The sequence below is a fragment of the Scomber scombrus genome, chromosome 15 (assembly GCF_963691925.1).
Source record: "Scomber scombrus chromosome 15, fScoSco1.1, whole genome shotgun sequence".
Classification (NCBI taxonomy): Eukaryota; Metazoa; Chordata; class Actinopteri; order Scombriformes; family Scombridae; genus Scomber; species Scomber scombrus.
Window position 1 is genome coordinate 16,893,773 of NC_084984.1, and position 16,171 is coordinate 16,909,943.

Below are 16,171 nucleotides of genomic sequence, written 5' to 3' on the forward strand. Positions count from 1 at the left end.
CATTAGAGTACATTCAGATATTACAGCTATTTAAAACCAAAGGTAATATTTTAAGTCTGTTTGTCACCTAAATATACACAATAAAATCCACGATTTCTCTTTGGTCAAACATAACACGTCACATTAACACTCGGCCTAAAGTGAAATAATCTGCCTCCTGCTGTCATACTGTAGATGTACATGTTTACATTGACAGTGTACTGTACAGATTAAGGCAAGTCAAGTGATATCAAACGGAGAGGGGATAGACAGAGAGGGAGAAAGGGATTCAAACAAACTGAAAGATGGATGGACGGTAGTAAAGAGTCGACGTGGTGCAAAAAAAAAGAACGTGAGAGCCGTGCTCAGATGTAGACAGGTTGCTCCTGTGCTGTCAGCAGACGGTACATGGCTGCAGGCATCGTCTTCATGTGGATCTGAAGCACAAGATAAAGGAAATGATTGGAGTTAACCCTCAAGTACTGTTCATATTCAAACCCTTCATAATTAGTCTATAACACATTTCTGCACCACAAATTAATGTATTCTTCAGTTTTTACGTCGATAGAGAAAAAACATTTACAATCATGCTATATAATGGTCCAGTGTTGCATAAAACAGGAACATAAGTTCAACTGATTATATTAAATGTGAGGAATGTAACAGTTAAAAAATTCGTCCAACAAAAGTAGATTTCATGGCAGACCTACTAGCTGCACACAAATATTCTTAAGAAGTTGAAACATTTTCATTTTTGTATGCACTGGGTCACACTAGGAGAAGTTATCAAAATGTAGTCTAAAAGGTCAAAAGTATTCAGGGTGTTTTTACTGCTCTTACATGTATAAATGGGTCAAATTTGACCCTGGGCAGTATGTGAGGGTTAAAAAGGCAGAAACATGAAAAGAGATATCAACATTTTGAAGAAAGGGTTTCTTTTCATGCATGAATAATACTTTTTCCAATTTCATTTTTTCTGGTACAATATTGAAAAAAATGCAAAACAATGACTAGAAAAACTATTATACTGATTACTCTGCTACATCCTTTGAGCTACTGGAAGGTTCTTAACGTAAGTGTTGTGTTAAATTGACAAAAAAACTTTCGTTGGAAGAAATGTCAAATGTTTTAAATATATTCCAGAAATGTGTTATCTTGATTTCAAAAGGAGACATTGAGCGCTCCTCCTACCTCTCCCATGGCGTTGGACAGGATCTGAACGATCTTCTCGTGAGGCGTCGCCACGACGCTCTGGCTGTTGATCTCAATGATGCGGTGACCGACACGGACGCCTCCTCTCTCAGCGATGCCCCCCCTCATCAGGCTGCAGATCTGCACACCAAAGTTCAAAACACAGGGGGGGACGTGACTCATTCCAGCAGCAGAAAAATGATGTGATGATGTTTTAAATAATTTGTGAAAGCTGATAAATGTGTAAATGTGTCTTTGAACATCATCAAAAACAACACATACATATAAATGTATGCTGCTGATAAAACCAACACTTATAAGAACAAGGCAGCAGAAAAAGTGCTTTCTTCTAGATCAATCAGGGTGCTTTGGTTCCTTTCTTTCACTTTTAGGTCAAAGAAGTCTTGGATATAGAACCACAGTAGTATTTACTGCTTCATTTTACATTGATTGTGTATGAAGGGTCACTACAGCACAGTTAAATTAAAACTTCTTATAAACTAATGAGGACGACCTCATCTTCTGTGATCAGTCTCGATACTCACGATGCCGTTCTGGACGCTGAAGCCCAGCTGGTATCTGAGGTCCGGCCTGCGGATGAGCACCATGGTGACGGGTGGGCACCTGACGATGTTCATCTTGATCCTGGACTGAGACTTTAGACCCTGAGGAAGAACAGAGTCAAGTTATCTACAGGAAGCTAAACAGACACAATAATATACAGTGGAACAATATGAGATAGTTACAAGATGAAGAGTCTACAGCCAAGAAAACCAAATTGTAATTATAAACTAAATCAAAGGTTCTTCTGAGTGAGCCGATCAAGCAGGTTTGAGTTCAGAATAGAACATTTCAGTACCTTGATTATGCTCTGACAGGTGCTGAGCGGTAGACCCACCAGGCTCGTCCCATTGATGGTCATGATCTGGTCTCCGATGTTGAGTCGACCGGACTTCTCAGCCGGACCAGCGTGCATCATGCTGGCGATGATGACAGTGGGGAGGATGGAGCCCCAGCCAGACTCCACTATCACCACACCCAGGATCTCCCCCTTCTGCTTCTCAATGTAAACCTGCCGGGAAACAAGCCCAACTTTGTTTTCAGAGACTGAGCTGAGTCACAAAAGAGAAAACAGCAGTTACGTCATCACTTTGGGCCATTTTTGTACAGACTTTCCTGCTGCTGGATAAATTATGGAAATGTATCAACATTCACTGTTAAAATTTAAATTGTTAAAACCTCTTGGTGAAAGAACACAATCCAAACAACATGCTTGAGTAATGCTGCACCCAGTTCAAGCTCCAACTGCTCCAACATGCAGCGAAGAGGGAGGCAGGTCTGAGGTTAGACCAGGTTGCGCATCGTACTGGGGTTTGGGAGACTTTTTTAAAACCATATGGCTTTTTTTCAGGACCGTCACACAGCTGTGACTACAAAACCAGCTGCTCATTTGAACCCCTAGAAGGCAAACTAACAGAGCAAACTGAGCAGAAAAAATCCAGTACTTTGTCCTTTGTATGCAAATATTTATGACAATGTGACTGCTCTATTTCAACACTTGATACCAGTTTCAAACTAAAATACAAAAAGTGCTTTATTGAGATTTTCCCATCTAAATTACTTGTCTTCCCAAGGAAACAAATATGCATGATTTGACCTGTACTGTGATCTTTATATGTGCAAAATCACATATAAAAAGTCATTAATATATAATGTGAAATAGAAAGAAAGTAAAATGTCCCCATTGAAAAAATGATCTCAGTTTCAGCACCACAAGTAAATTAAAAAAAACTCCTGTGACTCTGCTGCCACCTGCTGGCACACTCACATCTCTGCAGTTCTCTGACTTGGAGAAGTGGATGAGGTCGTCGTTGTACATGTCCTGAGTGTTGAGCAGGTCGCTGTACTCCCTCTGGCTCAGGTCATTGGGGTCGATGCCATTGGCCCTGAGGAACTCCTGGTAGGCGACGCTGAAAGACTGACCGATGGACTGAGCTATCAGCTGGGCCTGAAAGATACAGACAAGGGGACTTCAGAGTCCCTGTGGGAGTTTTGCCTGCAAGCCTCATGTTTAAAAGGCTTAGTTACATCCCATTAAGAAAACCCTCACCCCAACATTAAGCTAATTCTATCCTTAACCTTCAAACCAAGTCTTAAAGGATTGTTCCTGGTAATTAGAACTTGAGTACAATGTTACTGGTACTGATTAGAATGATGGACGAATCAATAAAAATAAAGACAGGTTGTCCTATGTAAGAATTAAAAGCCTCAATGTCTCTCTCAAACTACACAGTGAATATTTTTTCATCCATAAGTTTTGCTTACTGTACTTTGCAGGAGTTAGTTGTTAATGTGAATCAGTTACTTTGTGCTTCTAAAACAAACAGGTGGCTCTCTTGTGTGTAGCCTAGCTTAGCACAAGCTCTGGAAGCAGGTGGAAACTGCTAGCTTAGTGTTAGCTAACAATTCCGAAGTTGTGATACTTACACTTGGAAAAAGGGACACTTAAAAGCAATTTTTGGTGCTTTTTACTAACCAATAACAGCTGAGCCCACTGACTGCACCGAGAATATTAGTATTCTGGTCATAAAGAGGCAGTTTCACTCATTTTATAACTCTTAATGAACCCAGGTGATTCTTGGATGTGTAGGTGATTACTTTGCTAGTCAACAAGATACAGCATGTAAAAGGACGGTATAGTTTTACACTTGTGCTGAAGGCTTCCTTCAGTTTTCCCCTGCTTCCAGTGTTTATGCTAAGCTAGGCTCAACATGTCCCATCATGCCCTCTGTAGTCCGCCTAACTCCCAGCAAGACAACTATCATAACTAACATGCTTCCCAGAAGTGCCAGAATATTACCACACCAGCCTGAATATTTGAGGACTATGCAATTACATGTTTAGGAATCGAGAGAGTATCAATGAAACACCTGCTACATTATGGGTTGTTTGTAGCTTTAATATTGCTAAGCTAGCAAGGGCCTTTAAATCTGTTAAGTGTCTTTTAAACACACTATTCTATACACTATACACACACTATATACTACTATATTCTTTACTGCAGGAATGAAACATCTGTTAAACAGCAAAGAGTAACTGCTGTCACATCCAAAGCCTGACAGAAGAGAGTGTGTGACTGTCAGACGAGATACATCAATGTGGAATTTACAATCTGCTTTAATAGAAGTGTTTCATTTTTACAAGAGACAAGGCTTCCAAGATTAGGACTCTTCTTGGATTAATAGTGTCTTATTTTCCCAACAGGATGATATGAAAGTAAGTTTTATCTTTTTTTCAATAACAGGTGATGTAAAAGGGAGGGAGGGGGTCTTCTTATGTTTGGGCTTCAATATAATGCATGATTCATATATTAATAAATGACATTGACACACTAGTACCAAATTTTATTTCAGTCACTCACATCCTCAGACTCGAAGACGTGGCAGATCATCCTGTACAGCCGCCTGTCATCGTGGGTCATGGTGGTTTGCTCGGCGGTGTTGTCCAGGTTGTCCTGTGCGCTGCGGGATCGGACCATCTTCCCCCGGGCCATCAGCACCACCATGTTACCGATGTCTGCTATGTAGGAGATTGTCCTCAATGGCAGGTCCATTATAGACTCCTGGTGGCCAAACACAGACATGAGGTAACCTAAATTAACCCCAGAGGAAATGTGACTATGATGCTTTTGAGTCGTCTGAGGTAATCTAAACTGTAGTCTCTCTTTGTATTATCAAATTTTTCAGTACAGAAGGTTGTGATGATGTATCGATTGATGAGAGAAGGTAAGGAGTTATTATTTCCATACCTGAGTGTCTGCATTGAGGACTTTGATCCTCTGCGTGGACATGAACAGATCCACCTCGGCGGTAGATGGACCCTCACCGTCGGGGCTCTGCATAGACAATAAAGGAAGTGAACAGAGGAAGCAACAGGTTGACGAACAGCAGTGAAGGAAGAGAACAGAGTCTGCGTCACTACTGTAGAAACACATCACATCTAAATTCTAACATCTCGTGCAACAAACAAAAATGAAACTGGAGATAAAAAATAAAGACAAGAGGAAAACCAAAAATATAAGCAAACACTATACAAAAGGCCTTTTGTACAAAGACAAAGACTTGCACACTGATGTTGTCCTTGTCAACATTCAGCCACAAACATCTGTACAGACACGTCCTGCTTGAAATGAAACTGACACAGTCACAGAGGTAGTGAATGAACAAAGAGAACCTACCTTTTTCCTGTTCTTCGCCTGTTTCTGAGCAGCCTGTAGTGATCAGAGAGCAGAACACAGACTCAGAGAAAGAATAATCAAGACAACAGCTCCAGAAAAAAGCTTTTCAGGTTGGATGGACAAAAAAACAGATCGCCACATTCTCTGTGGACCGTCTCTATTCCAAATGCCAAATTAAAGGACAAAAAGACCTTAAAGGTGTATGTTTTGTATGTGTGCATATGTGTGTGGGAGGACAGTGATGTTACTGTCTATCACATCTGACAACAGCGGGCTGCCAGAGGCCTTTGCAGCAAATATTATCAAAAGTTCCTCCTTCATCTATGTGACACAAGCGACCCCCGGAGGAAGAGAAGCGACCTTGTGTGTTTTATGGCAGACGTCTCATCACGGCTCAGGGTTCCCGTTTCCGAATCTTGACTTGTGCCCCCGTTTACCCTCTAAACTGCATCTGTGCTGTTTCAGGATTTAAAATCCACCCGTCTGCTCACCTACATCAGTAAAGATGTGATTAAAGCAGATTGAATAAAAATCAAAAAGGATTGCAGCTTTTACCTGGATTGACACTACAGTTTATTCCATTTAGGCAACTTTTTGAAAGCTATATTCAGTGTTGAGTGATTTCAAGTTATTATAGTGAAACTGCTGTAGCTAATTACTGTTGTTGTGAATATGTGTTTTCTGCCACAGACATGTTTGCATGTCATAGCAGGAAAAGCACAGATGTTCCTAATAACATTAATGATGGCTTTGTTCTACTCAGGTGTCCCGGTTTGTCATGACAGTGTGTCATTGAGCCAGCACGCACAATACCAGGACCGTGAAAGTGAAGCAACGAAATGGAGTTTAGATTAAATCATTAATTTAATCATGTGCTTCTCCTGCTGTGACATGTCAGAATGTTGTCTGTGAAAAAGATTTAAAACACAAAATCTCATCTTTGGCAGTTTGCCGGGTTAATATGCTCTCTGCATGCGTGTTTGTGCTGCTTACACTCAGCTAGACAAACAACACTCTGTATCATTAATGTGTTTGAAAAGACAGACTGTGTCTTTCCACTGTTAAATAGAGTGGTGAGTGTTTTAGTCAATTGCATTGCATTATATCCGGACAGGCAGTTAGCAGTTAGAACAGTAGTTGTCAAGTATTAATGATGGATGTACTGTCGATAGAGAACTCTGGTCATAATGTACTGGTTAAACTGGTATGAGTTTGTGATTATAATTGGGGCACATTTTTCTTGGATAACACTATGTAGACCACAAACACAGAAGTTTAGTGACAATAATGGCGATTTCAGTTGCAATTGTAATATTGGTAAGAAAGTAAATGAAATAAGTGAAAGTAAAAACACTTCTTTTTTTTTTTTTATAAATTGCCTGAATATATTTATAGACTAAAACATGAAGTCAAGTTTTTTTTTTTGGAGGCCAGCCTCTTTTATTAAAAGAAACAGCCTCACTCGCCCAATTTACACCTGTCATTAACATGCATCTCAGGTGTTCAGATCATCTAAGTACAGGTGTTAATGAGGACGCATTGAGATCCACATTTGGAGGTTGTCTGGGCCACATGTGGCTACATTGTTTTAGCAGTGGAAAGGCAATGTGTCATGGGTCACATTGAAAGACCACCTACTAAACCGATGTCCTCCTGTTTCTGACAGACTAGACACAGGAAGTGCATTGCTGCCTCCCGGGGACCCTCCATCCAAAGCTGTGTTCAACTTGTCTGATAACAGGATAAAGATAAAGATAAACAGGATAAAGAAATGCATTGTTTTGTTTTTCCGTTTTCTTATGAACTAACAAAACAAAATCCACTTCCTGTTTTTTCCTGTATTTCCCGTTACCTTAATCCATTTGCTTCTTCAAATCAGCAATTGGAATAGAAATTAACCCAAACCCAGAAAATAACTTCAAGTCTTTCACTTGTCTGTCTAAAAAAAAAATGACTTCAGAAACTAAACATTTAATTATATTTCGTCTGAGTAGTTTATTCCATCTCATCAAGTTCACACCTACAGTTTGTACTTTTGCTCTGCTGCTCAACTTCATGAGATCAGGGTTTATCAGGAGTACGACTGCTTTACTCCAATACAATTTCCCTGTATGAACCTGGTATGAGTGTGTGTGTGTGTGACCTTCTGGGTGTGAAGAACACAGAACATTAATTAACATTGATTATGACCAATCCTGTTGGCGTGTCAGGAGATTTAAATAATGAATTAAGTTAATGCGTAAATGAGTACAATGTTTCTCAATGGGGAGATGCAGCTGTAGGGGGATTGCTGCATTTAACTCTAGATTTGTTTTATGTTAAGAAGCGGTGCTAGAGCAAATCAGTAGCACAAGTATTTATGATTTTCATAAGGGGTCACACAATGCACTGTTATTATAATTGTTTATCCTGTTATTGAGCACAGCTTTGGATACATGTCCTCCCATTGGTTAGAAACAACAATAAATTTGGTCTTTGCAAACAGAAATGATGTAATGGTCACTCAAGACACACTTGGAGCCAGATCCCTCAGTTCTAAAAGGTCAGTTCACCCAAAGTGAATAACCCACATTTAATTCATCTCAAAACTGTTGTCTCATTGTATTTCAGTTGTTTGCTGTTCATGATTACAGATTGTACTGTTACACCGACAGCTATCAGTACATGACGTAATGACAACAGCCTTGATTAAACAGTAAACTGATGAAGGCTCTGTGCCTGAACATGTTGGCTGAATTAAGAACAGACTTTTCCAGTAAATCAGCGACCTCTGCCAAGTTATGGTTCACATTAAGTGAGCAAATAATCAGATGCAGTTTTTATCTGTCATCATTTAACATTTTGACTTTTCCGCTTTACTATGACACATTAGCAGCTTGTATAATCTCACTTGTATTTGAAAGGCGTCACTGTAATCAGATCTCTATTGAAGCATATTTCTCACAAGTGTTTATTTACCGCGGTCAAGAAAATCGCTTTGTGTTTGTGTGTGTGTGTGTGTGTGTGTGTGTGTGTGTGTGTGTGTGTGTGTGTGTGTGTGTGCGTGTGTTGGTTCACAGAGGCTCATTTCACACAACGCTGCTCAGCGGCTCTGCAGGCTGTGCGTCTCATCATCATCACCAGCTGGAGTCTGACTCCTGACCTGCGCTGCACGTCACTGTACATCACTCAGCTAACAGCAGTCACGTCAGCTTCAGTATTTCAGTTCATTTTATAGCTGTCAGACGACCTGTGTAATAATCTGCCTCTCTGAGTTAAATGATAAAGTCATTGAAATGAGATTTACAGACAGACTTTTATATCATTTGTTTTTACCTGTTTAAATATTGGTGTAATTTACCTTTATATTGGTGTTTTATATCTGCATGTTTGTCAGTTTGTTAGCTTCAAATGATCATCTTCCAAGTGGACTACCTTAATGGCAAATAGTTAAACGTTTTATTTACTTATTTACTTATTTATTTATTTATTTATTCATTTAACTTTTTTTTTAATTCAGCTCTTTATAGACATTTTAAAACTAAATATTTTATTATTATGCTTCATACTGACAATATCTTATTTATATATTCTATACATGTAAATGCATTTTTCTGCATTTATGAATATGCAGAACATTTACAATCATGCTGCTGTTATTATTTACTATTATCTAATATAAGTTCACTGCATATATTTTTATTATTCTTTTCAGTTTAAATCAGAGGGAAGTTTTACACATTTTTCTTTTACTGAAAATGCCGACATGCAATTAATGTCATAAAGAGGCAGTTTCACTCATTTTCTAACTCTTAATGAACCCAGGTGATTCTTGGATGTATACTGTAGGTGATTACTTTGCTAGTCAACAAGATAAAGCATGTAAAAGGACGGTATAGTTTATACTGGTTTATACTGGCCTTATTCATCTGATCGGGTCTCAGCCAGACGTGACAAATCCTCATTAATACATTTTAATGTTCTGTTCATTTGCATAATGAGATTTTGTTGTTTCATAAAGCCACTACTGATACTCAATCATCACTTCCTGCATGAGCTTCACAATACATGCATTATAATGTGAAGGTAAAAGCTTTCACTGTGAACCCAACTTATTTAATGTTACCAAAGATCACCTGAAATTAACTACATTTAGACGTTTCTTTGAGTTTTTATTGGGAGGTTGCTTTGAAACATTGTAATAACTGGATAAATCTAACAATATAATTCCAATATGCACAAGCCTAAAAAACGATGTTTATGCAATATAATTACAGCCTCACATTACCTCACACATACAAGAAACAGCAGCTTTACAGATTTTAAATTAGGGAAGAAAACAGCACTAATATCAGGCTCTTAAGTGAGATATCAGCTCAACAAAGAGCATATTAAAAAAGAAAACAAAATGACTTCTTCATCCCCTCTCATCATTACATAGTTTCTAACTTTCTCCTTCACTGTAGGTTTCTTTCCTCTCAGATCTTAACGGAGACGATGTACCGGATCTGTCAGTCAAACGGCCACAAAGCAGCGTTCAGCTCAGCTCGTCATCTTCCTGCCTCTGACTTTCTTCGCACGCCTCTCCAAAACGGCCACGTCTAACTGCTCATCTCTCATACTCCAGTGGTTCTACATCGCTGACCCCTTAACTGACTCTACGTTCACACAGGCTGTGCAAATCCCGTTTTTTGGTTTGGCGAATATCCTCTCTGGATATTTACGTTGTGTCATCAGGAAACGAGACGAGCCACATTTATAAGCGCTGTTATACTTAGTTTGATGGCTGTGATGGAAAGTCAAAAAGTATTCACCCCTCGTGTGATGAGTGTTTGACATCATGCACTGTGACGGGAGCAGAAAGCGGGAGTCTGCAGTCTCTGGGGGCCTCGCAGCCCTGAAATACCGTTTATATAACATGCAGTGGAGCTGAGGAGAGGAGCCTGTGTGACTGTGGATCAGGAGCAGTGATCTGTGGATGATGAGCTGTGCACGAACCCGGGGACTTTTTTGCCCGCTGGCTGTGTCACCCGGGCGAGGATTTCTGACGTGAAAAGACCCAAATATGAAGTGAACCTCAGATGCACTACTGCTGATGTGTCTTCATGTCTAAGAAAACAGCAGCGGCTCTCATCTTTGAGCTGTTTGATGTTTGTTGTTAGTAACATTAATTTAAGAGCGTAAACCCTTAATTTACAGTTTAACAAGCTGTAATGTTGCTTTTACACCTGCCGCAGAGCATGATTGGATTTTAATTGCTTTATTGTACCATACAGTGCACCTGTGTGGAAGCATCTTTTTCCACTCATCTATTTAGGTTTTTCCTTTAATTTGTCCCTCCGTTTAAATTCGGACCTAAGACTTCATGTTTTGTACTTTTTAAACATAGCTGACATAAGAAGAAAGAAAATGCTGTTGAGTTATTTTGATTATGATTCTCAGAGATATGAAATTATACATTTTATTTCTATGTCAAGGTGATAAAAGCTCTAAAATTGCATACGTTTGTCGACAGAAGCAGAAAAACTGTGTATTTTTAGAGTTCAGACTCTGGCTCTCACCCGGACTCTGCTCATGGCCTCCTGTGCCTGCTGCATGCGGGCGCTCTTTGTAGGCGTCCTCTCTGACAGCAGGTGGGTGCAGCCCAGGTAGGTCGCTGCAAAGATGATCCCGTCGATGAGGTCTTCGGGGTCACATGGTCCTGGGACTGTGGTAACCAAACGCACCCCATGAGGTAAACATATAAACTTACATATGCATATACACACGTTTGGTTAATTCTCCTGTCGGTGCCCGTGACCAAGGTACTGACATAGAACTGGAGTTGGTCCCTGGGTGCTGCATAGTGGCTGCCTGCTGCTTCTAATACTTAGGATGGGTTAAATGCAAAGACTGAATCTCACTGTACAACTGTATGTGTGACAAATAAAGTACCTTTATACTACATGTACAAATTTGAAAGCGGAATATACAGCATTGATCTTCCACTACAGCCACCATTGGTAAATTGGAAAGATAAACAGACACAATTCTTGTCTTTTGAAAGTATGATTTTCACTTACCGTCCACAAATGTGGGAAACGGGGGAAGAGATCTGCGAATCTATAAAGACACAAAAAAGAAAAAAGCTATATCACAATCCTTATTATTTCTACTCACACACTGCAGTTCTCTCTCTCAACTCATTTAAATTCTGCTGTCAGCCATTTAGCTGCTAAGCGATAAACACACTGTAGAAGATAAGTCTTATCACCGTCTCTACCAAAACCACACAATTTTTAAAATGTCCATAGATTTGAAATGGGGAAAATTATCAGTACACAAGAATGTAAAGCTTTTCTCTAAGTACGTTTAGTTGTATGATTGTTTCTTCTTAACCTTCTTTGAGGGCTTAAGGAGCTTGAGTGGATTTCTGTGTTCTAATTTAATAACAGGCAAATCTTAAACAAAAACTAGCAAAATGAACACAGCACATTAACTGTGATGAATCAAATTTGATTATCGTATATGTGATTTTGTATGATGTATATAATCATTTCAACATTGTCAAATTAATGTCAACTATATAAACCATCCACGCTGGATCAGTTATTGCTGCAGTTGTGGGCCCTGTTAAGCTTCACTGAAATATGATATTAAGCTATACATAAGACAGACATCCCAACTCTCCCAGAAGTTCCAGGAGTCTCCTGCATATTGATAGCGGATCCCTGACGCCCGCAAATGAGATCCAATCTCCCGTAATCTGGAGCTAGTGAGTGACTGTGTGTGTGTGTTTGTGTGACTATCAATGCAGCGCGTGTGAGAGCACAGTGTCCTTATACACCCAGTGCACACACACACAGACACACCCCGGAACGGACCACCCTTAAATGACTTTTTGCAGGTTGGGATGTCTGCATAACATAACTTATGGACAATGGCAGGTTCAGCTCTCACCTCCTGGACAGACGGCTGCTTTGGGGGCGACTGTGGCTGTACTTGTGGCCGTGGCTGTTGAGGTGGAAGCTGCTGATGCTGTTGATGATGCTGTTGATGGTGCTGTCGATGGTGCTGTTGATGGTTCTGTTGATGGTGCTGTTGATGGTGTTGTTGATGGTGCTGTTGATGTTGACGTTGTTGATGCTGATGCTGATGCTGATTGGGCGGCATGTGCGCATAAGGTTGCGGTTGCGCATACGTCTGTGGCGGCCTCGCAGTCTCCCTCTGCTGCTGCTGTGACTGGTGGCCTTTGTGGTGATGATGATTGTGCTGGGGTTGCTGTTGTTGATAATGTTGGGGAGGAAGGGCTCTGGATGATTCGGCTCTCAGAGGACTAACCGGCTCCCGCACTGGAACTGGAGCGTATCGGGACGGAGACTCGGACACTGACTGAGAGGGGGACTGAGGAGAGGACTGAGAGGAAGAAACAGAGACAAAATAAAAGAAAATATCACATTTTTAAAATTGTGATGCATCTAAAACAATTCACCTTATTCAGACAATACATGATTCAGGATTTGGGCATGAATCCAAGTAACAGAAAATGAAATTAAAGGTGGGCATGTAAATCTTCTAGTAAAACTTCCTGGAAGCAATCAAATCAAATTGATTTATTACTGCACTGCTGACCAAACTCCTTGGGCAATATCACTCATCAGCACAACTTAAAGGAGTAGCTCAACATTTAGGGGAATTAATAGAAATAGCTCATAGAAATGTTAAGAAATAACTTCAAAATGTAACCCTGAAAACATGTAATGTGCTAAATGAGCAAGATACATGTGTAAATAATACAGCAGGCAGACTGTGGACAAAGCCAGGCTTGTAGTTGACCCCTACCGCCAGTCTTCATGCTAAGCTAAACTAACCACAGGGAAATTGATTGGTCTTCTTCTTTAAAAGAAAGAGAATAAGTCCATTGAATTGTTCCTTTAATGGCCTCATGCATCTTTCAAAAAAACCAAAGTTATCTGTGATGCTGAAATAAAGTAGGACTATGTATCTGGCAAATATTACAATAATATGCAGTTAGAAGGTTTTTACTGTGAGGGACTGACAGTTACTATAAGTTGAATCTTATTCTGAGCTGCCATTAATATGAGGAGACCCTCTTAACTGTAAACCATACAAAACAGGAACACAGGACAACACACAACCTGGTCAAAGACTGTGTTTAACCCATCTACTCTTTCATTGAGTCTGGGTGCTGAGTCCATAAAACTGCAACTCAGACTTGTATTTCCCAAAGGATATTCCACACTGAAAGTATTTATTGCTTGATGAAGAAAAGTCCAACATCAGGTGCAGAGGAATTAAACAGGTGTTGGAGACCCAACTGAGGCTTAAAATATAGATTTTCTTTGTGTAATAAATAAAAAATGTTGATGACAGTGCAGAAAGTCCTTCGGATCGAAACATTTTTCACTAAAAGACAGAATAAGAAGCATCAATGATGAAAGAACTAATACTAACATGGCCCACCAATGGCTGCAGTGGGTATATATCCTCTGTGGGGCTGGCCTCCTGCCTCATCACCCAAATCGGTTCCACAGGCTGGTCAGGTGTGTAGGGGGAACGTATTGTCTTCGTCTTAACCTCCTCAATTGCCTCCTTGATGTCTTTAATCGCCAGGCTGATGGCGTCTCCTGAGCCCTTCGTACCTTCCTCACCAGCCGTGACACCCAACATGTTTCGCTCTTCCTGGGCCTCACCGGAGCTGCTCTGCCCAGACGAGGGGCTCCTAGCCTGGGTTTCTGCTTGTCTGGAAGCATGCCTACGACTTTTGGGAATGGGGCTTTGATTGGCGCTGTTCCCCTCTCCATCAGACTGACCGTCATAGTGGTGCAGCCGGCAGCCAACAGAGCGGTCCAGAGGGGAGTGATGCGAACCGCGGTCTCTGCCCTGCCTTGGGGCATGATGGGAGCCCTTGATGGAGGGGTTTGGAGCACCTTTTAGTACATTCTCCTGTCTATGGCTGGAAAAGGGCTCTTGGTGGGACTCCTGCTGCGCCTCATCGGCCTCAGTCCTCCAACCACAATGCCTGCGAGGTTCTCTGTGTAACTCAGGGTAGGAGGTCTTAAGGGGCTCAGGAAAAGAGTTAGGATGGGATATTGGCTCCGAGTACGACTCGAAGTCCGGCTCAGAGTAAGACTTTTGGTGGGACTCTGTATAAAAGTCTGCATAGGTTTTTGGATAAGATTCAGAGCAGGAAGTGGAGTGGGACAGTGAGCATGATTCAGAGCAATCCTCATCATCTTCTTCCTCTTCGTCTTCTTCTTCTTCTTCCTCCTCTTCTTCAGGTATCAGGTCATGGTCAGGCAGAGGGCTCATACTGTTGTCCTCACTGAAGTGGTCCAGCTGGGGGAAAGGTGGAGCGTCAGGGGAGGAAGGAGGAGTGGGTGAGTGGAGCGGTGGCGGACTGTGGAGAGGTCCGTCCATACTGAGCGAAGCAGCGCTCTCCGTGTCAGAGCAGAGATCAGTAATTTCACTTCCCTGAACTGCAATGTCCTCCACCAAATCATCCATTCCTTCTTCCTGATCCTCCTCCACCCTCTCAGCATGTTCCTCTGCTCCTTCATCAACTGTCTGCATGTTGTCATGGCTGCAGCTGGAGTGACCTGGGGTTGATTGCTGGTCTCCATCATCCTCTGCCTGTTCTTGTTCTTCGTCCTTCTCCTCAACTTCCTGTGACTCCTCTTCACACTCTACTTGACACTCTTGGAGGTCCTCCTCCACCTCAGCAGGAGGAGTTCCTTGCATGTTAGAAGTTTCTGGACCTGGTGAGAGGTGGGTGGGCGTGACAACAGCGATGGGAGTCTGGTGAGGAGATCCCCTGTCCTGCAACTGGTTCTTTAGAGGATTTTCTAGTAGGCTTTCCTGTACCTGCTCATCTGCTGGACCTTCTTTCTTGTCTGCATCAGGTGAAGAGTCCTGTTTCTCTCTGATTGGCTGCCTCTGTCTGTGACCTCTGAACCTGGGGTTAGGGTCACCATGACGGCGGTAACGGGCGACAGCAGGGCGGGGTAGCTGCACAGGGCGAGGCTCATTGTCACGACTTTCGTTGGAAGGAGCCACCTCCGGGACAAAACCAGGACTCTGAGCCTGGCTTTGGCCCTGCCCTTGTCCTGATGTAGGCCGTCGGCGATGCCGTGGGGGCCCACGACTTGTGGGTGGGTGGTGGTGGTGGTGAGGAGGATGGTGATGGTGATGATGGTGATGATGATGAGGGTTCGGTTCCCCATCCTGGTTGAGCATCTGACATGGCCTCCAGGATCGACGTACAGGAGGTTCCCCGGGTGTCGTCCCATTGGGTTGACGGCTCCTCTGAGGCACTGAGGCCGCCTTGTGCTCCTCACCTGCTTCCCCTATTGCCTCTCCCTGATATTTATGGCTCATGGCTGTGGTGTGATCTGACTCCAATTTTCAGAACATGTTCCTTTCGTCTCCAAGGAAACCCCGCTCATACAGCAACACAGTCTGGAAGAAACAGAGACAGGATGTAACAGTCAACAGTCAAATCACACACGAGTAGTCCAAGGAAGGGTTGAAGGTCTTTTCGAAAACAGACTTAGACGTTTAAAAAGCACTGCATATGGAGACGAGGCACTGAACACTTGATTAATCTTACTGTATCCTACTGTATCCTTTGATCAGATGACACCAGAATGCTAATGTGGCAACAATGACAATGTTAACATACTGATGCTAAGCAGGTATCACATTTACCATGCTCATCATCTTAATTTACAGTAGTGTGGACCAAAGTGATAGACCCACTGATCGACAGACTGGGCTGCCATCCTG

General features: G+C 41.8%; 1 protein-coding gene across 1 annotated transcript; it reads right to left on the bottom strand.

The window, feature by feature from the left end:
• Positions 1-344: 344 nt before the first annotated feature.
• Positions 345-15,763, bottom strand: LOC133995758 (amyloid-beta A4 precursor protein-binding family A member 1-like). The gene is made up of 12 exons (XM_062435230.1): positions 13,850-15,763; positions 12,326-12,781; positions 11,449-11,488; positions 10,948-11,093; positions 5,408-5,440; positions 4,979-5,065; positions 4,592-4,792; positions 2,999-3,178; positions 2,030-2,242; positions 1,716-1,835; positions 1,171-1,311; positions 345-416 (listed from the first exon to the last, which is right to left on the bottom strand). The coding sequence occupies exons 1-12, from the start codon at positions 15,761-15,763 to the stop codon at positions 345-347; spliced, it is 3,603 nt and encodes a 1,200-aa protein (XP_062291214.1).
• Between the last annotated feature and the right edge of the window lie 408 nt (positions 15,764-16,171).

What these genes read in the sequence shown, in the direction of transcription:
- LOC133995758 (XM_062435230.1), bottom strand. Translation starts at nt 15,763, where the DNA reads ATGAGCCATAAATATCAGGGAGAGGCAATAGGGGAAGCAGGTGAGGAG. An exon ending in TATACCCACTGCAGCCATTG is followed by an intron (nt 12,782 to 13,849) that starts GTGGGCCATGTT and finishes TCTTCCTCTCAG; the next exon opens with TCCTCTCCTCAGTCCCCCTC. An exon ending in ACGTCTTCGAGTCTGAGGAT is followed by an intron (nt 3,179 to 4,591) that starts GTGAGTGACTGA and finishes TGTATCTTTCAG; the next exon opens with GCCCAGCTGATAGCTCAGTC.